At 47.9% G+C, this 27,390-nt stretch overlaps 1 protein-coding gene across 1 annotated transcript in view; it reads right to left on the bottom strand.

Moving 5' to 3' along the window:
* KLHL12 (kelch like family member 12) overlaps positions 1-27,390 on the bottom strand; it is a 1,608,338-nt gene that overhangs the window by 1,121,039 nt on the left and 459,909 nt on the right. The window contains exon 5 of the mRNA XM_069633689.1: positions 12,759-12,908. Coding sequence (XP_069489790.1) covers positions 12,759-12,908 — 150 coding nt within the window. The remainder of the gene's footprint in view (positions 1-12,758; positions 12,909-27,390) is intronic.

Here is a 27,390-nt window from a genome sequence, read left to right as displayed (position 1 = left end):
AAAGCACACAGAGGGCACCGGGGCATTGGCAGACCAACACCACCCGGGTTGGGCGGGTGCCCACACTCCAGAAGAGACCACCCACCCAGCGAGACCTACCATAAGGCAAAAGAAGACCTGCAGGTCGCACTGGCCCCGCGCTGGGTGCTGGTAAACGCGAGTTGGTGGCCAGACTACCATTGAGAGGAACTGACGCCGGCAGCCTCACGGTCACGGCCCGCAAGCCCAGAGGCGGCCCAGCGCACTGAGCGCAGCTGGCTTTGGCGCACACTGCACTAGCGGAGGGATGCCTTGCAGAAAGAGCAGACTTGTCCCAACATAACGAAAAGAAGTAAAAACTACAACGGAGTTCTGCTGCGCAAACAAGTCACAATCTTGGAGTGCTACATAGAAAGTTATCCAGCGCCCCAGAGCTATAAGGGAGTCAACACACGGCACCATACTACGGAGGCACCCATGACAGGTGAAGGGAAATTACGCTGGCCTCCAGCTGCGCGGAGTCTGCAGGGAAAGCACTGGAGACCTACATAACCCCTTGCCCTCGACACAATGTCCACAAAGGGGGTGAAAGCCAAGCATAAGCACACCACTATGGAAACCTTTGTGACCGGAGGACCAACAAGACCTGACGCCACTCCTACGGATGCAGAGATGGCGCTGCACGGAACTTCTGAAGCTGCAGCTGAACCGGGAAACGCACAGATACTAGAGGCCATCAAGAGGCTCCAGACAACCACGGAAATCAAAATTGATGCAGTGGCCATAGCCTCGGGCCCATTGAGACAAGATGTTCGCAATATCGCTGGAAGGACAGATGCGCTTGAAACCCAGGTTCGAGAAAACACTGAGGCTAAAACCCAGCTTTTGAAAGATGTTGATAAACTGGCACAGAAAGTAAAGCTCCTAGAAGATAGAGCTGAAGAAGCGGAGGGACGGGCACGCCGAAACAACATTAGGATCTTGGGCCTGCCGGAGGGAATTGAGGGAACTGATCCCACCAACTATGTAGAGAACCTTTTGATAAAAGAAAATCAGAGCGCAGAAACTCTTGCAAGGCTTCACCATTGAGAGAGCAAGGCTTCACCATTGAGAGAGCACACCGTTACCTCACTAAACGACCGCCACCGGGAGCTCCACCTAGGCCGGTGATAGCTAAAGTGCTCAATTATAAAGATAGAGAATCAATTTTAGCTTTCTCGAGAACGGGAGGCCAGATCCAACGAGACTCAGCAAAGATTGCCATATATCCCGATTAAACCTTCCAAGTTCAAATGGAAAGGGCGCAATTTATCTACACAAAAGCAAGGTTGAAAAAGGCAGGACTACGCTATATGCTATTATACCCAGCGAGAATAAAAGTGCCGCAAAATAATCAGGCGCTTCTCTTTGAGGCACCTGCTGATGCCAGAGAACGGATAGACTGAGAACAGATCCAGGACATTGAAACAAAAGGGCGCAGCGCACGCTAAGAACCGCCCTGGGTGGTCGCATGCAAGACAAGTTCAATAATCGCAGGGATCGGACCAAACTCACACGAAACAGACGGAGCATATACCTATGCACAGCAAGATGGATCAGTCACAGGAGCCACGCCGGAGAGGGTCTGCTCCCAATGAGTGAGTAAACAACAGCGGACCTCTTAGGCTCTGGAAGTTACTTGGGTATAGTTAACCCGCCCGTAGGGCACCAGGAGATTAGTCTAAGGTCGAATGGAGCGGAAACGGGATAGTCATAACGGGGGAAACCCCGCTGGACAATGTTTGTTACACGGGAGTTCAAAGTTGGGGGGGGGAGGGCAAAAGGGAGTTGAACAACAAGTTGGGAGAACAAAAAAAGACTAAGACAAGACCACCCAGAACTTTGCAGATTGTCAAATCCGGACGGGGCGACACTGAACGCGCCACCCGCAAGAACACATGGGTTTCCAAACACTATGGCTGACAAGATCAGAATTATGACGTGGAACGTTGAGGAATTAAAAGTTTTGTCAAGCAACGCCGAATCCATGCACACAAAGCGGAATAAGGTCAGAATCGCCCTGCTACAGGAGACCCACCTAGATGCAAGTAAGCAAGCCGCATTAGCCAGAACTTGGAGAGGTACATTGATAGGCTCCACATACTCCACGTACGCCAGGGGGGGTCCTGATCTGGGTAGATCCAACCATCCCTCTTAAAACTATCACCACGAAAATTGATAATGAAGGAAGAATGGCCTTGTTACACGGCACAAGAGAGGGGAGGGAGGTCTGTTTAATCAACACCTATGCCCCCAATCACGACGCCACCGTTTTTTTCCGATCACTATATAAAAGGCTGAGTCCGTTCAGAGATAGTACCTTGATATGGGGGGGGGGGGCAGATCATAATTGCACTATGGATCCCCGGAAAGAAAGATCAGACAAACGCTCACGCCCATCCCCACCTGCTAAAATATTAGCGGCACTGACAACAGTTTAGGTTAAAAGACCAATGGAGGGAGCAGCACCCTGATAACGGAGAGTACTCATTTTATTCCCCACTGCATGCTGTCTACACTAGGCTAGCCTATATATTTGTTTGTTAAGAACAACAAGCTATGTTTGGGGATGCACAATACTTGGCTAGAGTACTATCAGATCATGCCCCACTACTGGCCACCTGGATGGTATTTGCAACTAGACCCCCAGTGCCGACATGGAGGCTTAGAAGTGAGGCCTTGCTAGATACAGCCTTTCGTGAACAGATAAAAAAGAACATGCAAGAATTCTGGCAGATAAATGAGAACAGCGTTCAACACGTGGGCACGGTTTGGGAAGCATATAAGGTTGTTTTAAGGGGAGAAATGATTGCAGCCATAGGGGGAGCCCAAAGGTCTATTGAAACCACCTTAGCGCACACTGAAAGGGAACTGAGGGAACTGGAAGTGGGGGCCAAAACAAACTTTTAAAAAAATATATATATATATTTTAATTGTAACAATTAGTTTACAAATAAACTTCAATTACAATAAACAGTATACCATCCAACTTTCACGTAATCTACATAGATATCTAAGACAATCACCACAAAGGAACTATGTAGATATTGTACACAACTATCCAAGTTCCTAATTAATTAATTAATTCAAACAAACTCTGAACACTTGAAGAAAGAAGTCGAGCTTAGCGTTGGGGGAAAAACTGGGAAAATTTTGCTACACAAAGCATATTGAATGGAGCCATGCCCTTGGTGACAAAGCAGGTAAATTATTAGCTTGGCTATACATTATTAGCTTGGCTATACATATGCCAAGTCCAATATTCGGAGGGCAGAGTAGCACATACACAAACTGAAATAAACTCAATCTTTTCCACTTTTTATCAGAACCTTTATGCCAATACCCCTTCGGCCACAGATGCTGAAATAGAAGATGTCCTTGACATCATTAAGCTACCCAAATTAGATGCGCAAATGGCGTATGCCCTGGATGAACCCACCACCCCGAACGAAGTCCTGGTCACCATAAGATCCGTTGCATCCGGGAAAGCCCCTGGAATTGACTGACTCCCAGGAGAGTTTTACAAAGCGTATGAAGACGTTTTGGCACCACTCCTAACCAAAGTATATAACGCAGCGTACAAAGTAGGTGCCCTCCCTGAATCCATGAAGGAGGCCGTAATAATCCCACTACTTAAACCTGGGAGGGACGGAGAGGATTGCGCCTCATACCAGCCTTTGTCCATGTTAAATCAGGTCAATAAAATCCTGACGGCACTCCTGGCGAGGAGACTACGTGAAGCGATCCCTCTACTGATCCATCAAGACGAGAAGAGTTATGTGCCAGGGCGGACTATATCTGAAAACTTGCGTAGACTACACCATGTCATACACAGCACTAGCGGCAGGCCCAAAAAATGCCCTGTGGCGTCACTAGACGCCACTAAAGCTTTCGATTCAGTTAGATGGAATTGGCTATATGCCACCATGTCGAAAATGGAAATTGGGCCAAGCTTCTTAAAATGGACTAAACTCATATACACGGACCCTATGGCCAGAGTGCGCATGGACAAAACATACTCTGATAAATGGCAGCTGTACAGGGGCACACGACAGGGTTGCCCACTTCCCCCATTTTATATATCATAGCCACTGAACCGGTAGCTGTGTATTTACGACAGGAATATGGTGACGGGGGCATAGTAATAGATGGGGTGACCCATTTGGTGTCAATGTACGCAGACGATACACTATTATACCTGAATAATCCTGTACACATACTGCCATACATATTGGAGACACTAGACGGATTCTATAGATACACAGGGATCCAAATCAACAAAGAAAAGTCATGCCTCTTTCCCCTAGCTGCCCTGGGCAAGGATATAATTGAGAGTCTCCCGATCATGGCCTTTCAGTGGAGGACCACCTCCTTCAAATACTTGGGAATCACCATCCACCACAACCCCAAAACTACCCCAACTGCTACACTGCTTTAGCAACATCCCATATAACGTTCCATCACAGTTCTTTAGGGACCTAGACCAGCTCTGCAGGCGATTCCTCTGGCAGGGAGGTAGGCACAGAGTCACTTTACAAGTACTGCAGAGACCTTATGAAAAGGGAGGCCTGAAAATTCCTAATTTCGAACTGTATTACCTGGCAGGACAACTGCGACACGCAGTGAGATGGATGGCAGACGAGTCCATGATAGACACTCGACTTTTGCAACCAGCCACCCCACAAATGCTCCTTAGGTATCTATTCTGGGCCCCGGCAAGAGCAAAACAAAATTACCCTTATTTAGCGAAACTTGGGGTCCAGATCTGGAAACGGGTGTGTAAGACTGTAAAGGTAACAGACCCAATCTCCCCCCAGATCCCTGTTGCAGCGGCCATGGTGGGTAGACCCTGGGGACAAAGGGAAGTACATACTGGATGGAAGCCCTGTGGAGTAGCTACATTGGGAGACCTGGTGAATGAACAGGGGACCCTGACTTTTGCCAAACTGCACGAAACCACAGAACTGCCTGCTGGTCAGTTCTTGCTCCACAGAGCAGTAGTAGAAAGGGCCACGGCAAGATGGCCCGACATCAGGAATCAAGTAACAGAACATGAAACTATAGAAAACATACTAAATGTTGCTTAAGGGGGCCACAAAATCTCGAAGCTCTATAAAACATTACTTGACAGCACAACCAATGAAGAGCTTAGAAGTAAGGTGAAATGGGAACAGGAACTGGGCCTGGAATTTGAGGACACCTCATGGGGAACCATAATCCATCATCACAAAAAGGCCTCTAGAAATGCCAGATTGCAGCTCATACAGTTCTACATCACCAATAGAGCATACCTCACACCCGAGGTGATCTCTAGGTTCAAGGGGGCAGGAGTCAAAGAATGCCCTAAATGCAATGAATCAAGTGCAGGAATGACCCACATGTTTTGGGGGCGCCGGGAAATACAATCCTTTTGGACACAGATAGCCGCAAAGGTGGCGGTGGCAGACATTGACCTGGACATACAAACTCCGGCCGCATGCATCTTGGGCAGATATAAGATAAGCTGGAAGAACAAACCATTGAACAAACTAAAGGATTTGATGTACATATTAACAAAGAGACGCATTGCTATGGGGTGGAAAAAACACCAAGAGCCCAAGTGTGTTACAGTGGTGGGAGGACCTTCTTAAGTGGGTGGCAGCGGAATCGGGGGCGTGGGAGAACGCACTTTGAGAACAGAAACTTGACATCAGCGAAGACTTGCAACAGTGGGTGGCGCTCACAGTGCCGTTATTCAACCGGAGGATGGATGATGCTACCACAGACGCAGCAGGTAGCCCACAACCAGAGCCTGATACTTGCGGATTTGAGGGACAGATTGTGCTCTTGGGGAGTTAAGGGGGAGAGGGATTGGGGTAATACGCGAAAATGATGAATAATGTATTAATGAAGACATTCAGCTACACTTGTGTTGTTTAAAACTTTTAGGAAGAATCCTGTGCAGTTCCCTTGGGGAACACTGCAAAATGATTAAGACCACAGGAGTAAGCAGTAAACCCAATTGGTAGCAGTCTGTACCACCCAGATTTACCTGGTAGCTGTGGCTGAGCAGTCAGACTTCTCTCAAGAAGAGTTAGGCAGTATACAGAGGATACACGATAGGGCTAAAAACACAGTAGAACAAGCAAACACTGACCAGAGCTCTGTATCAAAAGTATATAATTATTTATTTAACACACACTTAAAGAAATACACTAGCACTATAAATCAAAGCAAGTTCAAACACAGTCAGAAAAGTATACACACCTCCCTTAAGAATTATTTAGACAAGTCTAAGTTAAAACAGCACTTTTTGTTAGAACATAGGTGAGCGTGTAACTTAGATGGCACTCCAATAATTAAGTAAAAGGGAGAGAAAAAGGCAGGTCATGAAAATAAAACCGTTCCCAACACTTTTAAAAGACTAAAACAAGTTAAAGAAAGCAGAGTCTACTGTAGAGCAAAAGTTCATAGGCCAAGCCCACTTTAAATGGAGCAAGGTGAAATGTGCCCAAGATCACACAGTTTAGAAATGCATTCAAGTCTTTGTAAAAACGTTCAAAAGAGGTTGGGTTGATTCTGGAGGTAAAGTTGGAAGGTCTGGGGCCAACCCAGTTGGAAAGCAAAGGATTTAAGGGTCACCTTTAGCAAACCGTAGAAAGGGAGGCCAGGTGGAACACAGTACCTTTAAAGTTGAGGAAGCTCCAGCGGTGGCAGTTGTTCCTGGCAGCGGGTGCAGTTCGTGGTTTCGACAGGGGAAGAGAGGATCTCGTCGAGGAGGAAACTTGGAGCTGTTGCACTGCCCAGGGAAGAAACCAGCCGGGGAGTTTGTCGGTTAAAAGGTGCGTTCCTGGTATTCGCGGTCACAGTGGTGCAGCTTGGCTATCCGGCCGCCGGGGTGCTTGGCACGGGTGATTCGACCAAGAGACGTCCTGGAAGGCGAAATGGCGAACTGGTTGATCCCACCAGCTCAGAGGAAGAAGACTTTCAGCAGAAGATCTTCTCTTGTCGTCGAAAAAGTGGTGAGGTTGTTGCAGCAGGGCTCCACCGGTGGTGTTGTCGTTGCAGATGGCTCCGCTTCTCCCCTCTTCTGATTTCTTAGGTCCTGTGGCAACTTCTGAAGTTCCAGTCCCAAAAGCCCTGCTTTTATGCAGAAAAAACCCCATTCAACAGCCTAGCTGTCACTCATACATGCTAAGTGGTGAGCCGGACAGGTCACCACTGGGCCAATCAGAACAGAGTGCACTTGAGTTGCTAAGGCAACACAGTCCAGGGTGCCCATTCCCCCACCCACACATCCTGTGGAACCCAGACAGAGTGGCACCAGTTGGAGGGCTTCTGTGGAGAAGCCCGCCAAAAAGTGGAACAAAGGGCCCGACCTTGGTTGGAGTTACAGAGATGGACACAAACGCCATTTTAGAAAAGAGTTCTGCCAAAAAGACCCAACCAGTGATTTAATATTAAATAAATAAACCGGCGGTATCTTTAACATTGCACCAAAAAGTGGTGCGTTTAAAATCAATGGGAAAATCCCATAGGAAATATTCTGGTGGAATATTTTGCGTGGTAACCACTGCCACCAGCCAGAAACTCAACAAGGGGGGACTGGACAGTGCCCCCTTGGAAACAGACCCAGGGGCAATCGAATTAACCCCTTCCAGTACTTCCACAATATGATAGTTTGTACTGGATCTGTTCACAATTTTGGACTAGTAAAGTCAATGGTGACTTTACATGCCCTGGGAGACAGTCAGTCCCAGGGTATGGAGTCTATGTTTGGGGGTCACTATGACACCTCTGTGTTACTGCACTGAGGGTGATGTGTAACACATACACAAAAACAGATGATACCCTATGGAGTAAAAAAAAAAACATAGCCCATAAGCACACAAAAAGTCAAAGACATACCTCAAATCATGCCTAAGAGTGGGAGAAAAAGAGTCTCACTCTTAGGAGGAGAAGAAAAAAAAAATCCAGCAAAGCTGCTGGGGGGGGGGTTCACTAGGTTTGGGAAATTAGCCTTATAAGAGAATTCGCCCTAACAAAAACTTAATAAAAATATATTTTTTTTAAATAAATAAATAAAGGATATTAGTGCGTGCAGAGTGGTGAAGTTTCTAGAAAATATAATCTGAAGAGAGGGTCTTCCAAGAAACATTCCGACAGATAATGGTCAGCTCTCTGTGGCAGGGGAGATGGAAGAGTTTCTGAGAGAGAATGGTGTGCAGCATACTACAACACCATTATACAATCTGTAAGGGAATTAATTGATGGAGAGGTTCAACAGGACACCAACAGATGTGATAAGAAACGTGGTTATGACGGGCTGTGATTGGGTGTGTGCTGTCATGGAAAGGGTATTCCAATATAGGTTGGCGCCTCAAACGACAGGCATCACCATTTGAGGTGCTGAGAAGAATGAAGCCAAACGCGAGGTTGCATCCCGGGTGGATGAACACGTTTGCGGAGAATAGGAAAGTGGTGGCGGAAGCTGAAGTAAGGAAGATGATGGATGGGCAACATAGGGCCAAGGAAAGGTATGACGGGGAGAATTGTGTGAGGGATACCCCGATGCTGAAAGGGACAATGATTAAGGTGAAGTTGGGAAGGTGAGTGGAGAAAGGTATGTTGAAATATTCAAGACCCATGAAGGTTGAGGAGGACATGGGAAATGCAGTTCCCTATGCTTTTAACATCTTTATGCTCCATCTGTTTGAACAGTTGGATGAAGCAGGCATTATATATGCCAAATATGCAGAGGACACGCAATGCCTTGTGCCTCTTAAGGGAAACTATGCTACTGATGCCATTAATTTGAACTGCGTCTATGAACTGTTTCAACTATGGATGCAAGATAAGCTTGCGCTCAATGACGCAAAAACGGAACTGATGGTTTTGGGTACCACCGCACAACTTCGGAAGCTGAGCCCAGAATATAGCTACTTTAGTGTGGAAGGTTGTACCATTGTCGCTCAGTCCAAGGTCAAGACTCTATGGGTCTACTTTGATAAAGAGCTCACTATGAAGGCCCAAGTAAACAGTGTGGTCTCCAGTACTGCGTTCCATCTTAAACTACTTACCAAGCTCCGTCCCTTTTTGAATGTTACCAGACATGCAACCATTGTACGCGCCATTATAGGGGCCAAACTGGATTATTGCTCGAGTCTCCTATTAGGTATTGCTAAAGGGGACTTTAGCCGTGTTCAGGTAATACAAAACAATGCCATCTGTGCAGTGGAGGTGCTTTGCAGATCTGATCATGTGACTGCGGCAAGGAAAGCTCTACACTGGCTTCCTGTCTCTAGCAGAATCATTTTCCGAGTACTGTGTATCACACACAGGTGTCTGTTTGGCCAGTGCACGAGATCCCGCTCTAAATGTGTTTCCTCACTGCCTATTTGAAGAACCCTGAGGTCCAATAATACCTGCCTCTTGGAAACCCTACGGTCTGGATTCGTGAATGTAGCCCGTGGTTCGTTCCTGCATGCTGCCCCAAAAAATTGGAATGCTCTGCCTCCGGACCGATAGCTTGTGCAGCACTTTCCACCTTTAAACAAGGACTGAAAACAGTCCTATTCTCTAAATTACCCAGCTCTCGTCCCGCTACCTTTATACCTCCTGTTTTGCTCTGTGGTTCTATCTCAGTCCTGTTGTAAGCGCTATTATGCCTGCGGGCTCTGTTATGCGCTATACAAATGAAAATGTATAAAAATAAAGAAGTGCGTTTGTGCAAAAGTGGAGTAAAGAGAGGGTGGAGGTGCTGGCCTGGGGAGGAGAGTGGATGGTGTCTTCGAGGAAGTAAGGGAAAGAGATGTGTTCTATTGTAGGTTTAATCACATTGTGTTATGCGAATTTTAAGATAGAATCAAAAATGGAACTTTGTGTGAGGTAGGCCAGTTGAAAGAAAGAATCAGAATGTGTAGGTTTGAAATGTAGTGAAGGAGAGAGAAGAATGCTGGAGCATGAAGGAGGTAACTGGGGCTGCTAAAGCTTTAACTTGGAATAAATAAAGGAGTTACAACATACTACAACGAAGTGTGCCATGTCTTCACTGTCTCCGTCTACATAATATTTGCCTCACACCTCCACCCTTTCTCCCGAATTCTCCTCCTCAACATGTGTGCCGACTGACTTATCAAAACACCCCATGGAAGGATTTTGCAATCCTTTTACCCTATGGAGGCAGAAGTCAAACAGAGGGAAGCTAGTCACAATAAGCGCCTCTTCGGGACGTCCCGACATGATAATCGTGGCCATGGTTACTTGATTCCCAATGCACGTAAGATAGCTCAGCAGGTTGAGCGCTCGCTGCTGCGATCTGAGCGTGATCTGCAGGTTCGAAACCCGGCAAGGCCAACTCGGCCTTTCATCCTTCCGAGGTCGATAAATGAGTACCAATTTCGGCTGGGTGATATTTTATGTAAATATGTGCTCTGTATAGCGCTTTGGATTAAGGCGCTATATAAATAACTTATCATCATCATCATTATATCAATGATTTCTTGAGGGGTACAAGTCAGCTTCTCCATGAACATACAATTATAGGTACCATAGTGTTAGGTTGAAGTTCTGTAGTCACCAGGTTGGCTTGCATGGCTGTTTTCATACTTTCAGAGTGGAAGAGGGCTTTGGCGGGAGGGCGGGGGTGCCTTGAACCAGCACAGGGAGCTGACATTTCTGGTCCGTTTCTCCCATTGTAAATACTGTGAAGGGGGCCAATTTGGCTCTCTCCCCCTCTTCGTGACACCAGATTTGCACTTCAACTTCTGACTAGAGTAAGGATCCCGTATGGGCAAGCCCACCCCTAGTTCTTCTTTAGGCTTCTCAGGGCAGAATCTGGCTAGGTTTCCTGGCATCCCATGCGCAGGACATCTTCTGATCTCGGGACAGGGCAAGGGTCCAAGTTTCCTTCCTCGTGGTAGAGTCAGTGCCCTACTCTTCGCAGGAGGTGGGATATCGGCTGCCTTTTTTCCCCTAGTTGGGTTTTCTCCCACTTGACCCAAATGTTTTTGATCACTTTTCTTCTGGCCCTTGCTGATCCCTCACCCATACATGGCCCTTTGTTGGACATTAGCGGTGTCAGCTCATGTATTTGACCCACTATCCTTTAATTTGAACTTGGCAACAAATCTATGAATTGCTCATGACCAAGACGACCCTCAACTCTACATAGGTTTTTCCAGCTAACCACTTAATGGAATTCTTCACCATAGGATAGCTGTGGTGGTGTTTCTCCATGTTGCTGGGGAAGGTGGCCAAGTCTGGACTGATATTGTTCCGGGTCCTGCCAGTCTTCCCTACACACTTTTACTACTCCTTCCACACTACTACTCAAACACGCGCCTTTCACTTAGTGCCATACACATCTCATTCATTACTTACACCATCTAATAGCTCCAAAAGTCACCTCCACGCTCCGCTGCTCTTTTCTTCCCTGCTGCTGATGTCTTTGTCTTCCACCTCCGAAGACCTCACCAAAACAACCTACACTGTCCTGCTTCCTGTGGTTCCACTTTATAGCTCACCCTTCTGTGGATTGGCTTACTTTCCATGGCCAATTTGGCACGGTCTTCCCTACCCGGGCATTGTTTATACACGCAAAACATTAAAAAACGGTTAAGCCACACCTATTCTTCCACACAGCTTTTCCGCGAACTAAACAATGGTGACTAGAGTGGGGCAATGTTAAAGTTCACGTTTCCAGTGATAATTTCCCAGGCAACTGTTCATGGTGGATGTAGGCTTTTCACCCTTTGTTCCCTGGTGGTCTATGGGAACGGTCAGCTTCTGCTGCATGTATTTGGCAAAGATTCCTGCCGGCACCATGCATCTCTGCAATCTGCCAGCATCTCCTTGCTATATATATATATATATATATATATATATATATATATATATATATATATATATATGTGTGTGTGTGCGCCTCAGCGCTGCAGCTTCTCCCAAGTCTTGGGTTGGATCTCTAGGTGAATGGGGTTGCTGATGCCGTTTGGTGCTGGTTGGGCTTTCACGGAGTGAGACTCTTGCTTAGGATTCCCCTTGAGATCTCCGATGGGTTGCCGGTTTGGATGCTTTTTCTCTAGAAGAAACAGAGAAAAACTGACAAGCATCTTGCGCTGGAGGCATGGTTTGAGTTTATTGTGCACAGCAAAAAGACATATTGACACAACTGGGGTGGAGGCACAGGAATTGGGGTTCTATCCACTGATCGCACCTTCATGGTTAGGGCTAGGTCTGGATTCACCTTGCCCCTCAAACGACCTGCTATAGGGAGATTGTATGACATTAGGCTACCACTTTATACCCAAACTAATAGGAGGGCTTGCATCCTAGAGAGACAGTCACTAAAGGCTAGAAGACAAATTAACTAGCTCTCCATATTCCTTCACATGTATCTATGCATTGGTATTTATAGAGTTCAAAAATTGCTCGACAGTCTGTCCCGTTTCATCTGCTCTCCGACAACAGAGGTAGGCTGCCCTCTGTAGGGGAGACAGTATGCAGGTTCTTTCAGGCGAGCTACATTTTCATGCGGAATATCAGGTGTATAAGTCCTATTACCATACCATACCAAAAGTCATGGTCTCCTATGGATTGGCCTACAGAGAAGGCGTTTATTTTGCGGTTGCATCCTATTAGATTCTTGGTTCACAAATATAGCAATTCAAACCCCACTGGCAATGTTTTTAAAATGTTCTCTGTGCTGTTTTCCATGGTTAAACTGAAGAAATTGAACTCTTCATAAAGTTTCAAATTACCTCAACATCGATGACGTCAGTGATGTACCTGGGAGTGAGAAGCGGGATGCGGACATACTGGAGCAAATCAGGCAGGGACTCTTCCCTTTCTTTCTTGGAATGCTTGACCCAGTTTATCACAGCTTCAAACACAGGCTCCTCAGAATCCACCTTTGACCGAGAAAAAAAATAGAGAAGCATAAACAAAATATCTCCAGTTTAGACACCATGGTAGCTGTATTTAAAAGGACATCTAAAATGGAATGCCTAAAGTAGAATGTACCAGTAGGGTCTCTGGCTTATTTTTGAGGTCAGTGGGACTTCTACTGAAGTCCCCCTTCCACTGCACACATTTTAGTATATGGTCTTGTGAAAGCTGTAACAAGGCAGCTCTTCTGAGGGCTGGTGCCTTTCACAGAGTGTCATTACAAAGCCCAACTGAATGGCCACGGGGCAAGAAAACAACCTTTGAAGGAAGACATGTAAGGAAAAGAGAAAAGATCCCTGTGTGCAGTCCCAGTCTCCGGGTACAGAAAAGAGACTGGTCCCTTTAAACACTAGGCCAACAAACAAACCAAACCTAACAACCCTTCTCCAGACTTACTAGATGGTTTCTGTGGTAGGTCACCATACAAATGACCTATTAGAGGCACACAGAGAGCAGCAGGGAGGTTCAGACAAAATGTCAGTGGAGGGTGAAGAAAGAAAGCATGAACAGAGGCCAGTATCAAATCAAAAAAGGTGCCTGGCCTCCATATAGATGTAGGCTTGCCCCCAGAATACCCACCCGACCAGGATCACTTGGCCCAATAAGGAGACAACATAAGGCTCATCACACAGATAAAGCCTGTCCCCTTGAAATCCAGGCCAGAGTTGGCACAGACACCAAATAAAAAGCCCAAGCAGCTTTTGTCAGTACTGAAAAGGGCTCCATGGAAAAAGGCCGATCCGGGGGGATCCCAAGAAGGGAGTCTTTGCTAAAAGACATGAAACAATAATACAATGGCAAATGAGATTGGAGACACTCTTACATAAACAAGTTCAACATGACTGATATCACAAAATATATATTTTTATTTACATGAATTTAACACAAAATGTACAGTGTTTGTTCGTAAAGCACACCATTTTACAGTAATATACATCCGCTAATCTGTTCCACCATTAGTACCGCTATTCAAACATACACAAATCAATACACACATATACTCTATGGGTTACTTGAGAACCCTACGACTCTCATTCAACAAACTCTTCACACCTCTAACCACTCTAAGTGTGTGTTCAAATAAAATCAAATAGCACACTCTGCTTATTTTAGAACATCGACATATGTTTCGGTCGTCTAATGATGGCTACTAATTGGGCCAGGTTTTAAGCAACCTTCTTCAGGATGAGGGTAGGTAATGGATGAAACCCAACTCCAAAATGTCATCTGGCGGGTGATGTCATACAGCACACATCGCCAATATAAAATTATGGAAGTAGTGTCAGCAATGGAGTAGATCCTCAATACATCTCGGGATAATTTTGTAGAAGCCTGATCGAAGAATCAGGCAGGGCGCCGTGGAGATCAAAAATCACAGGGAAACTTCCAGCTAAAGGTCCGAAAGTATAAGCTGTTGCCTGCAGCCACTTGTCTAATTAGGTGTCCTTTCTCTAAATCGTAATGTGAGTGTATCAGCAACAAATCTTACGCATGTAGTCAACTTTTCTAGTCAGCCATAGAGGTTTTGTTCGTACCTCTGTTTAGAACTGGAGGCGGATAAACAGCATAAGTCCAGCTTGCACCCGGCTGACCAGTGCCCTTTTTGGGCTACATTGCTGCAGCCGTTGTCATTCCAAGCAGAGCTTTGGGACTTGCAAGAGCTTCAGATGCATAAAGTCACCTGACCTCACAATTTCAGCCATCTCACTACAAGGGAAGCGGTGCTGGGGCTGCGTCTGTGTTCACCTCTGGAAATATCGATTGTCGCTGCCTGCCCGTGGTGTCCTCTGCTGGAACTATCTTTCTGCACTCCTGTGAGGTGTCATGAAGGGTCTGCAGTGCCGAAGTGGTCACCTTTTCTTTATTTGGGGTCTTCTCGAAGCCGACTGGAACTGTCTGGTGAGAAACGCAACCAGTCTCCAACACGGAACGTGACCTCCGCACCCTGGGGCTTCCCTCACCCGAACCAAGCACATTATATTGTGTCGTCAGAAAATTCCAGCAAACCTGCAGTCTCACCTGGAAGAATCAGAGCAACATGGGTAAGTTAACATACCTTTTGATGACAGAAATGGGTAACATCAGATGTAGAGCCCTTGCGCCCAACTCCCTCTAGCTTGGACTCTTTGGTCGTAGAACCTGGGTAAGGATCCTTTCTGGGGTACTACCTGAGGAATAGGATAGAGTGGAGTACTTACCTGATTTGGGGTTACTTACTTACTTTAAAGCACTTTCAAACCACTGCATCAGTTCTGAAATATCTTCCCCAAAGAAAGCACAGTTGGAACTTGTGACATTTGGGCACAAGGCCGCATACATCTTGAGGCTGGACTTCATAAGATAGGGGGAACTAGTTTTGTACTTATTCTAACTATTCAACCTGGCTTATATTTGATATCGAATTTTTTTTATTACGTTTTTAATTCGAAATGGGGGGGTCCCTTCCCATCCCCCCCTTTTTTATTCATTTTTTTGTTTTACCCATTTTTTTTTATTCCCGGACCCCAAAATAAATTTATAATAAAAAAAAGAATTTGACTTTTTTTTTTCGATATTATTTTTTCGACATTGTCTCAACATTTTTTTTTTTCAAAATTATGACTGGCCACCATTCAACCTATTTTTCCTGCATCTGAATGCTCACCTGTTTTATACTGCTACATAATGCATATGCAATTCTATGGATATGTATGTTATATATGGTTGTATAAGTTACCTGTGGTTTTTACCTGATTCGTGTGTACCTAAAAGCCTAATTGGATTTGTATAGTCTTACTAACTTGAATTATTGGTGGTGTTGTGCGGACTCATTGTAGCCCTAGACCACACTCACATTTTTCCTGAGACTAGGCCTTGAATGCTTGTTCACATACCTTGATTGATTTGACCTCTGTGTCTTTCCTGTTTACCATAAATAGGGTGGGCTCATAAAATCCTCCCCCAAAGAGCTGATTTTAGAAACCGAGGCTAACTTTTTTTTTTTTTTTAAACGTCCAAGCTCTCCTGCAACAAGTTCTTACCTGGGTCTGAGAAGTTTTCAGAGGCCCTAGGCGTTATGTTTCTTTGCTTTCCCTGTGTTCAAATTCATTGTACTGCCCACAGTTACTGTTTTTCTATTGGTAAAACTGTTGCAGTGTTCAATAGGGTAAGTAGTCAGATCACCAAAATGTGTGTGTGTGTGTGTAGGTAGGTGTGTGTGTAGGTAGGTGTGTAGGGGTAGGTGTGTGTGTAGGTGTGTGTATTGGGGTAGGTGTGTGTGTGTGTAGGGGTGTGCGTGTGTGTGTTAAGAATCACATGTTTCACATAGGACACCATCTAGTGGTTGGTGTGGGGTGTCATGTCTTTCTTTTCGAATGTGTAAAAGGGTGTGCCAACGTATTGTCGCCACATTCAGATGGTTTTTATTCTGCCCTTTAGTTAGCGCATGAGGGACCCCCCCACGCCCCCACAAGAATTATAGCACTGTGTCTTTGCTCCCAAAAGGGGAGGTTGGGTAGGTGCATGCAATTCTAAACAGATACAAGCCACAGAAACAGGTTTACTGGGTAAGTAATGTTTATCTTCTGAGGCTTATAAATCTGCTAAGATTCACAAACCTTGCGTATGCTAGCACGCAGTACCCAATGAAGGTGCAGAAAGATCTGAGGGGCAGTTGCAAATAAATAAATCTCAAAATTGCTTTTCTAACTTGTGAGCCTGTTCTTGCTCGAATGTCTACACAAAAAAGTGCAGAGTGAACATGTCAACTCCATATTGCTGCTTTACAAACTGCTTCTACCGGTATACTAGCAATGATAAAGTGTTGCCCCTGTATGATGTGTATTGTGCACCTTAGCAGTAAAAGGAAGAGTTTTGTTTGATAGTGTGCAACATTATTTTTTACACTGACAAATTGCTAGATTCAGTCAATTCTCAGCAGGGGGAGCCTTTCCCTGTGGAGCTAGGAGGGTGAGCCTGCTACAAAGTACCCTCCCTATATCTAGAGGTAAGCAGGCTCTCACTGGGTGAGACTCCCCCCCGCCCCCCAATCAGGACAAGGACTCCCTTTGAAGAGAAGCTCCCTATGTTACTCACCCACAACCCACCTCCAACAACTTCTATCCAAAGAAGACATGAAGAATACATTCATGTTTGTTATTGTGGTGTGGCAACCTTAAATTATGTGAGAAGACAATGAAAACAATACTGCGAAGCAGAAGATGGTCTGAGTAATGGAGAGTGCTCAGACAATAGCGAAAAAGGACTGACGCTCTGCTGGGGAAGGAGGAGAAATTCTGTCAGGGAGAGAAGCCCAGGAGATTTGAATTCGCTGGGCAGGGAAAGGTGAACCAGACCAGGATGTGCAGCACCAAGCATGGAAGAAACCTTGCGAGTGAAGGCGACGCGAGAGAAGCCCGCACTGAGAAGAGCTGAGGGAAGGAAACCTCAGATAGGTCACCAACTCCCAGGTGGTGGTGTGACCGAGAGTCTGTGGACTGCTAAATCCAAGGACGACAACAAGACTACAGACTAAGCCAGAAGCAGACCTGACCTACCGAAGCAAGGATCTTGTCCTGATCGCAGGCCTGTTGATTCAAACCTAAAGTGAGAGGTAGCGGGGAAAGTGAAAGACCCAGGAGGGATATCAAATATAACTAGCAGAATAATCATACTGTCACAACCACTATCCCAATCCCTGCATTCAAGCACACATACCAAGAAACCCCACTGGGTCACATAGGCTCAATGGGCACTGTTTGGGGGCTCATACCAGTTTAGGAGTCAGAATTAGGAAACAGTTGGGTGCAGGCATGGCGCAACTGGCGCCACATCCATTTTCCAATGAGTAATGTTGAGGGTTAGTCACTTCCTGTCTCCCCCAACATGGAGGACTACACACACAGCATTAAATGCTGCAGACTAGCTATTGGATAGGTCAGGGAGACTTTGGGCGTGGTCGGGAGTGGCCAGGTATATAAACTACACCCAGATCGCTTCTCCTTGCTTCGCATTACTCTGGTTGTCAGAGTAACGCTCACCAGTACCAGCTCTGCAAATAGAAGAAGAAAATGTTACCCAAGGGTCAGATTATCGATTCGCTTACCTGCGGATTCTCCTGAAGAACGCTTCTGCATCTGCAAGTCTCTGAGTCCCGCTCCGGTCAGGAAGCATCATCGCACTGCACCTGTGGAAGAAACAAAAGAACAAAGTGTCGCGCACATATCGAGCAGTGCGCACCAAGCCAGGAACTCCGCGTACATGCAAGGCAGCGCACAATAAGCCCAAAACATAGCGCACGTGCAAGGCTGCATTTAACAAACTACAAAAGCCATACCAATACGAAGAGTGGAAAGAAGGCATAGCAAATCACGCAGAAAGAGAAAGAAAGCAAGGAAAAGTACGTGCAAAGAGAAGGAAAGGATAATACAATACCACAAAGAACAATCTCATGCAAGGGGAACCCAAGCAGCTAAGGAACAGCATATTCAATGCAGAAGTATGCATTGTACATGAACACTAACTGAACTGAAAAAACAACGTGCACAGCGTAAAGGCACGCATTGAGACTTTGGCACAAAGACTAGGTGGAGCACCAACACGTAGCCAGATAAAGACCACGCTGCAGCAGGTCTGGGTGGGAATCGAGGCTACGACCAGTGAGGCAACTGGTCATCTACAAGCGCCCCTGCCTGAGGAATAGGATAAAGGCGCTCTCCATCCTGCCTATAACACAGGTGAGTGTAGTGCCAAGGGTTTTGGGTCACAGGGAGGGTGTGGGAATCTTGTACACTCCTCTCTAATTCCAGTGTTCCTATCACAGGGGAAGTTCTGGTGCAGCAGTTGCAGTTCTAGGAGGCCCTTGATCAAACCCTCAAGAGGTTCCAGGTGCTCCTGCAGAGCTAAGGTGAGCGTAACAGAACGCAAAGCCATCTTTGAAACCTCTGCCTGAGCATCATGGGGACCTCAGACACAGACCAGCTGGCCCAATTGTTAGGTGAACTCAGAACAGTGAATTTAGAGCAGAAGTACATGCCGCTCAGCAAGAGACAAATGCCCTGCGGAGGGAACTCATAGTAAACAGAGACCGAGCCGACGATTTGGCTCGGAAATTTGCTCCAGAACCAAGCCAGTCAAGCCCCACTACCAGGAAATCAACCTCAGACCCCTCCTACACCACCAGTACAAGTCGTCTTGCCTGGTGCAGTTCCTTTGGCCCCACCTGAGAGGTTTTTGGGGGACCCCAAGAAATTTGCGACGTTTATGAACCAGTGTCGTCTGCATTTCCTCTGTAAACCCGGATTGTTCCCTAATGACCAGTTCAGAGTCGCTTTTGTGTTGTCATACCTAGGAGGAAGCGCCGCTGACTGGTCGATACCATTGATAGATCGAGATGACTCACTGTTACGAGACTTCAGAGGATTCCAACATGAACTCGAAAAACTATTTGCCCGTCACACAAAAGGACAAGCAGTGGACAATGAGCTATTGTCACTCCGACAGGGCAATCAGGATTTGCTGACGTACATTGCCACATTTAACAGGTTAATCGCTGAAACCTGTTGGCCTGAGGAGAAAAGAACTTCCCTCTTCTACCAGGGCCTACAGGGAGAGCTAAAAGACGTTTTGGCTCAGGTGGTAAATCCACCTGGCAGCTGCGCGGAATACATTGACCTCACCGTACAGTTGGACAATCGCATCCAGGAACGAAAGACCGACCGGGCACGGGCAGAAGGAAGAATGTTGAATGTACGGACCCGGGAGAGACAACCCAGTCAACCGGACCACAACCAACCAGAACCCATGCAAATCGGAGGGGTAAGGAGTCCTCTTACCAAAGCCGAAAAAGAAAAAAGGAGGCAGCAACAGTTTTTTTTTTTTTTATTTGTTTATTGGTTTAATAACATGAGGTAACAAAAAAACGATATTAGAGATTGGTCAAGCATATCAAGATAATAACCACAACCCTATCCCACCATCCCCCCACCCCCGAGACCACGGTTAGTTCACTATTCCTCTAGTCCGTGCCCGGGTCCGGGCAACCCTCTCCACTCAGCTCAATATCATCCACCTCAGGGTGGAGCAAGGGCACCGTCAAGGCCACCCAACAGTGTAGTTCCTCGCTGGAATCTAGTCTTTGCACATGGATAGCCGTTTCCCACGCCGCAGTTTCAGCTGTAATCCACTTCTTAAGGTCTCCCCACTGTTAGGGAGAATTCTCTCTTTAGGCTGAATTTCCTAACCTAGTGAGTCCCCCAGCAGCTTTGCTGGATTTCTGGAGTTTGTTTTTTCCTCCTGCCAAGAGTGGGACTTTTTCTCCCACTCTTGGACATGATTTATAGTGTTCCTTTGAATGTTAATGTGTTTTATGGGCTATGGGGTCCTTTACTCCATAGGGTCTCCTGTGTTTTTACTATGTGTGTTACACAGCACCCCCGTGCAGTAACACAGGGGTGTCATAGTGACACCCCACCATAGACTCCATACCCTGGGACAGACTACTGTCTCCCAGGGCATGTAAAGTCACCATTGGCTTTACTAATCCCAAATTATTAAGAGAGACCAGTACAAACCATCATATTGTGGACGTACTGGTCGGGGCAATTCGATTGCCCCGGGGTCTGTTAGTCGAGGGGGCACGTCTCCGTCCCCACTGATCGAGTTTTGGCTGGTGGCAGTGGATACTACTTTTTATATTCGACCGCGAATATATCCCTATGGGATTTTCCCATTGTTCGAGGCTACCAACTTTATTTAATTCTCATAGCCTCGAACATACCGCCGGTTTATTTAATATTAATTCGCCGGTTGGTATTTTTTGCCAGGACTCGATTCTAAAATGGCGTTTGTGTTCTCTTCTGTGACTCCAACCCAAGTCGAGCCCTTTGTTCCACTTTTTGGCGGGCTTCTCCACAGAAGCCTCCAAAAGTGGTGCCACTCTGTCTGGGTACCACAGGGGTGTGGGAGGGGGTTTAGACACCCTGGACTGAGTTACCTTGCAGGCCCTTTTCCAAAGCCGGATCCCGAGCTTAGCGAGGTAAGGGCAGTGTCTAATAGCACCCTCCCCGTCCAGTCTCAGCTGGCTAGCAAGGAAATGAAGCTCAAAATTGTGGATCTTCAGTCCGCCCCTTTCGTATGGTCTTTGGAGAGTCTCCAACGCCACCCTGAGCCTACCTCCCTGCCAGAGGAAGCCCCTACAGAGTTTGAGATTTTTGAAGAATAAGGGGGGGGATGTTGAAGGGGATGTTAGTGAAATTATGTAGTAGGAAGGGCGACCATTTTAAGGAGACCAGCCCTCCCGGCCATTGAAAGCGGAAGCCGACCCCAGAATTCCATGGATTTCGAGAGAGTCTTTGGCCCTTACGGTATTAAGGATATGTTCTGTGCCGGGGTTACGGTGTAATGTTATCCCCAAGTATTTGAAAGATGAAAGATGTTGCCTGCCATTCGAGATCTAGAGGGGGAGCGATCTGTATTCATCACTGTAAAGTGCTGCAAGGGGGTAAAGGCAAGATTTGCTCCTATTAATCTGGATCCCGGTGAGCTTGTGGAAGCAGTCCAGGCTTCCAAGATGTAGGGTAGGAGGTGCTCAGGGTCTTGAAGGTATAAAAGGGTGTCGTCAGCATACATAGAGATGAGGTGGGTCACCCCGTCTATCTTAATGCCTCCCTCCCCGTATTCCTGTCTCAGGTAGGCCGCCACTGGTTCCGCGGCAAGAATGTATAACATGGGGGACAGAGGGCACCCCTGGCGGGTGCCCCTGTGTAGAGACCATTTAGCGGAATAGGTTTTGTTGGTGCGTACTCTCGTGGTGGGGTTAGCATAAACTAGCTGGGTCCACTTTAGAAATACAGGGCCTATCCCCATTTTGGCCATGGTGGCATATAACCAGTCCCACCTCACGGAATCAAAAGCTTTGGTGGCATCTAATGACGCCACTGCAAGTTTCTGCGGCCTTCCCTCAGTAGTGTAAATGACATGATGTAACCTGCGCATGTTCTCAGTGATGGAACGCCCTGGGACGTATCCAGTTTGGTCTTGATGGATCAACAGTGGGATTACTCTGCGCAGTCTATTCGCAAGCAGGGCAGTAAGGATCTTGCAGTCTACGTTTAGCATAGAGAGGGGCCTGTATGAACCACAAACTGCCCCGTCCCTCCCTGGTTTAAGTAAGGGTATAATCACAGCATCACTCATGGAGTCCGGGAGGGTACCACGCTCGAAGGCCTCATTAAAGACCTGGGCCAATATTGGGGCGAGTGTTTCCTCATAGGTCTTGTAAAATTCCCCCGGGAGACCATACAAACCCAGGGTTTTCCCAGCTGCTTGCGATCTAATTACCACCTTGACCTCATCGGGGGTGACTGGTTCGTCAAGGGTCTCAGCCATTTGCGAGTCTAATTTAGGTAGGTCAAGGGCGTCCTCGATCCTGGTGTCAGAGGGGGGCGGGGCTTCGGAGTACAGGCTACGGTAGAAGTCGGTAAAAACCGAATTGATTTCTTGTTGGGCATGCACAGCGGTGCTGTCGGGTGTGAGTATGTGGCAAATGGGTGGCCTGGGGGTCTCCCTTTTATAGAGCCAAGCTAAGACTTTCCTTGGCTCGTCTCCCAGAGCATGGATTCTCTCCGTGTGCTTGGCGTAGCTCAGTTTACCGAGGGATTCCCAATGAGTTAGGCAGGTTTGTCTAAGTTCGGCCATTTTTTGTAATTGGTCAGGGGATGGGTCAGCCCTGCCTTCGAGCATACTCCGGTCGCTCTCTGCGCGCTCTAGCAAGGATGTAATGGATCTCTGGGCACCCCCAACTGCTGCGATCATCTCGCCCCTCATGACCACCTTGTATGCTTCCCAAGCTGTGCTCAAGTATTTAACGCTATGCCAATTATTTTGCCAATATTCCTCAGTACTATCTTTTATGCGTTCCTGGAATGCAGTATCAAGTAGGGCCTCAGCCCTCAGCCTCCATGTGGCTACAGGGGGTTTAGGCGGGAACACCTCAGAGGTTACCAATAGGGGAGAGTGATCAGACGGCACCCTGGGCAGGTAGCGCGCATCAACAAATATGGACTGTTGTGTTAGGCTGAGAAAAATATAGTCCAGCCTGGTGTGTACGGTGTGAGGTGGGGAGAAGAAGGAATACTTGCGTTGCTCCGGGTGCTGGACCCTCCAAAGATCACCGAGTTGCAAATGTTGGATTAGTTTGGAAAGTATTTTGGCCGGAGGGGAGGGGCAATCGTGTTTATTATCTGATCTGTCAAGTAGAGGGTCAAGGGTACAGTTGTGGTCACCCCCCCATATCATAATTCTGTCCATATACGGGCTGAGTCGCGTATAAAGGGAATGGAAGAAGGCAGTCGCGTCATGGTTGGGTGCGTAAGTGCTGACCAGGCATACCTCTTTGCCCTCGATGGAGCCGCACACCACCACCATCCTACCCTTGTTGTCCGTTTTAGTGCTAGTAAGTCTGAAAGGAACAGCGGGGGCAATCCAAATCAGAACCCCTCTGGCGTAAGAGGAGTAAGCCGAACCTATTAGGGTACCACGCCAAGTTTTGGCCAGGGCTTCCAGTTTCTTGGCAGTTAAGAGAGTCTCTTGCAGCATGGCGATTCCGACCTTGCATCTCTTCAGGTAGGTTTAGACACGCCGTTGTTTAACGAAGCTGTTCAGGCCTCTGACGTTCCAAGTAACGACACTTATTTTGTCAGCCATAGGCGTTGTGTGGTTTATTGTATGTAACAGGTGGAGCTCGAGGTCTTGATGGTGCTGCATTGCGTGTGAATGGTTCCCGTGGTCTCGGTATTTCCCATTGTATGTCCCCAACTTGTGCAGAAACTCCCCTATTCCCACCCCCACCTTAACTGTGAAATCCTCAAACATAAAACTGGCCCAGCGAGGTCACCCTCGTTATGGCTGTCCCGTTTCTGCTCCGTCAGACCGTGCATTGGTCTCCAGGTGACCTACGGGCGGGTATATATACCCAAAAGGAAGAAACTTTCCAGGAGGTGGAGTGAACTTGGACTCCGGGTCTCCGCATGGAGGATCCATTCAGCTGTGTAGAGGCTCAAAAATGTATAGTTCCCACCAAGATGACAGGAGGAGTGTTATCTCGGTCTCCGCTTCTTTTCCTCAATATCGGGGATCTGTAAACCGTCCATCCAGTCCATGGCCTGAGCCGGAGTGTCGAACAGGTGCGCCTTATTGTTATGCAGCACTTTAAGCCTAGAAGAATACAGGAGCATATAACGCAGCCCGGCGGCTTTCAATCTGGGCTTCGAGTGTATGAACTGTGCTCTGTTCATTTGGACCTGAAAAGTGTAATCAGGGTAAATGGCAATTTTAGCAGAGTTCCGTTGGATTTGGCCCCCTGCTCGGGAAAAGGACAGAATAACTTCTCGATCCCTGTAGTTGAGAACATTCGCTATCACTGGCCTGGGTGGGGCCCCCGTTGGTGGTTTCTTAGCCAGGGATCTGTGGGCCCTCTCGACTGTGAAGCCCTGGGAGAGTTTTCCAGCTCCCACCTCCTGTAGCAAGAGGTTCTCTATGTAGTTAGTGGGGTCGGAGCCTTCGGAACCCTCTGGCAGCCCGAGGAGACGTATATTGTTCCGGTGAGCCCTCCCTTCCGCTTCCTCGGCTCTGTCCTCCAAGTTTTTGAACCTTTGCTGAAGCTCATCGACGTCTCGAAGGTGGTGAGTTTTGGATTCTGTGTTTTCCCGGACTTGTGTTTCAAGCGCCTCGATTCTGCCAGCCAGGGAACGGACGTCCTGACGCAGGAGGCCCAGGTCTGTGGCAATGGCGTCGATTTTGTTTTCCATCGTTGCCTGGAAAAGCTTGATGGCTTCGAGAATCTGGGTGTTACTAGGCTCTGTAGCCGCAGCTGCCGTGAAGTTAGGTTGAGCGTCCGAGGCCGCGTTGTTTGTGCCCTCGGAATTTGGGGATTCGCTGGCTGCAAAGGTGTCCATCGTGGTCTGGCGCTGCTTGGGCATGCCGTTTCTCCCGGACATATCGTTAGCGTAGGGCCTCCCCACACCGAGAGTGCCGGAAGCATAGGCAGGAGGCCGCCGGCCGCAGCCGCGGAGGGCTGTCTCTCGTTACCGCCGCAGTACCCACGAGGCAATGATATGAAGCTGCGGGGAAGCAGGCCAATTTCGGGAAGCAAAGGTTACCTCAGTTCCAGCGGGCGCGCTGTGCGCCGGACGGCCCTCCCAGTTGTCGGTTGTGGAGCGGGAGAGGAGCCTGGGTGGTGGGGGAGCACGGGGACTCCCCGAGGAGTGGGCCTCACGGTCTGCCGGAACGTCAGGCTGCAGGCAGGGGCCAGGTGTTTTCGCCCACACCTCCCCCCAATGAAGGTTCGTGCAGGCGGGAGGAAAAAAAAAGCAGCCGGGGTCTCAGCACTAAAGGGAGGCAATCCCAAGTTCTTGCGTTGCCGCCAGCGGCAAAGTCAGGTGCAGGGGAGCAGAGTAATGCGCGGCCACGGGCCCCACGCACCCAGCCGCCAATGTGTATGTCCGGGCTGGTCCTCCCCCGCACCCACCTACCTCCACGGCACTGGCCGGCCGCCGCTCACGCCGGGGTCCCCCGCGACTATCCAGGCCAGTCGCGCGCCGTAGGCAGGGAGCTGTCCGGCAGGGGCGTCAGGGTCAGTCTTCTCAGTCGATGAGCGCAGCTGTTCCGCTCCCTCCTCTAAGCCCGGCACAGGTCGGCAGCCCAGGATCCTCTTCCCCCACCGGCGGGCAGCGTCCTCGGTGGTGCTAGTGCACTCCGGTCCTTCGAGGGATCAGGGCGCGGGAGTCGCCCTTTTGGATCCACTCACAGACACTTTTCGCAGGCCGGGTAAAGGCGTTAGCCATCACTTCTCCGCCTGGGAGACGGTTCGAAAGGTTGCTGAAGAGGTTCTGTGGCGAATGGTGCAACTTGTAGGGTTCCGGAGTACGTTAAAGTCACTTAAAACAGCTTATAATGGCACATCAGCACGGAGCTCTCAGGAGACACGTCCGCTCTACATGGCAGTTGGCCACGCCCCCCAAGGAGGCAGCAACAGTTGCGTTTATATTACGGTAAAGCTGGACATTTTTTTACGTGGGTGCCTGGTAAAACCACCACAGAGAACCATGGGGGCCCTGGAGAAAGAGAACGCACAGGAAGATACAGACTCGGAAAACTCCAACACCCGGCTAGCGTAGGGGTCCGTTTGTCGAGCCAGGAAAAGGAGTCACAGGCCTCACACCTAATCATGCCAGTAATCTTGATTTGCCATCAACGGCCGTCACGAGTGCACGCATTGGAAGATTACATAGATAGCGGTGCAGTGGGCAATTACATTGATAGAGACTTGGCAACACGGACTGGTCTTCCAACGTGCCCGAAAGCAGTTACGGAGAATGTCGCTACCGTTGATGGCACTCAGTTGTCTTCTGGACCAGTGACCCATAGCACTGAAAGCTTAACACTCCTCTGTCAAGACGGCCATAGGGAAGATAACGTCTTCAATCTCATACAAGCCCCACAATTCCAAATGATCTTGGGAATTCCATGGCTGGAGAACCATAATCTGTGTATTGATTGGCAAACCAAGGTAGTGACTTTCTCCAAAGACTGTGTCCAGTCCTGTTACATGAACAACCACTCCCTAGTAGAACATGTGCAAAACATTCCAAAGAAGGGGTCGATGTTGGGTCTGCTGGGTACCTTAACCCCCGGCTTATCAGGATTTTCAAGACATATTTCAGAAGGAACAGGCTAACACACTGCCCCCACATAAGGGCATACGATTGTCAAATCGATCTCGTTCCTGGCGCCCAGGTCCCTTGCAGCCGCATTTATGCCCTCACGGAACAGGAAAACTGTCATCTAAAGACCTACCTGGATCAATATCTGGCGAACGGATTTATACAACCCTCCAAATCTCCAGCATCCTCACCCCTCTTCTTCGTCCCCAAGAAGGAGGGAGACCTCAGGGCCTGCATTGATTATTGGGCGTTAAATCAAATCACGATAGAAAATAGGTACCCGCTGCCACTCATTCCAGAGCTCCTAGACCAGATGAAGGATGCAAGGATATATACCAAGTTAGACCTCCGAGGAGCCTATCACTTGGTAAGAGTAAAACAGGGCGATGAACGGAAGAAGGCGTTCAGGACAAAGTACGGCCTCTACGAATACCAAGTGATGCCCTTCGGCCTTTGCAATGCTTCAGCTGCGTTTCAATATTTGATTAATGACTTGTTGAGGAACTTACTAGACGTCTGTGCCATGGTATATATCGATGATATCTTGATATATTCTACCACCGAGCAAGAACACATCAAGCATGTACAAGCAGTTCTGGAAAGGCTAAGACAACACCGACTGTACACAAAACTGGAAAAGTGCTTCTTTCACGTGTCAGAGGTTGAGTTTTTGGGGTTCGTACTCACCCCTCAAGGCATTCGGATGGACAATTGTAAAGTGGATACTATTCTCAACTGGGCCTCA

This window comes from Ambystoma mexicanum, chromosome 13, assembly GCF_040938575.1.
Source record: "Ambystoma mexicanum isolate Mex_15411 chromosome 13, UKY_AmexF1_1, whole genome shotgun sequence".
Taxonomy (NCBI): Eukaryota; Metazoa; Chordata; class Amphibia; order Caudata; family Ambystomatidae; genus Ambystoma; species Ambystoma mexicanum.
Note: the sequence above shows the minus strand (reverse complement) of the source record. Positions and strands in the feature narration are given on the sequence as shown.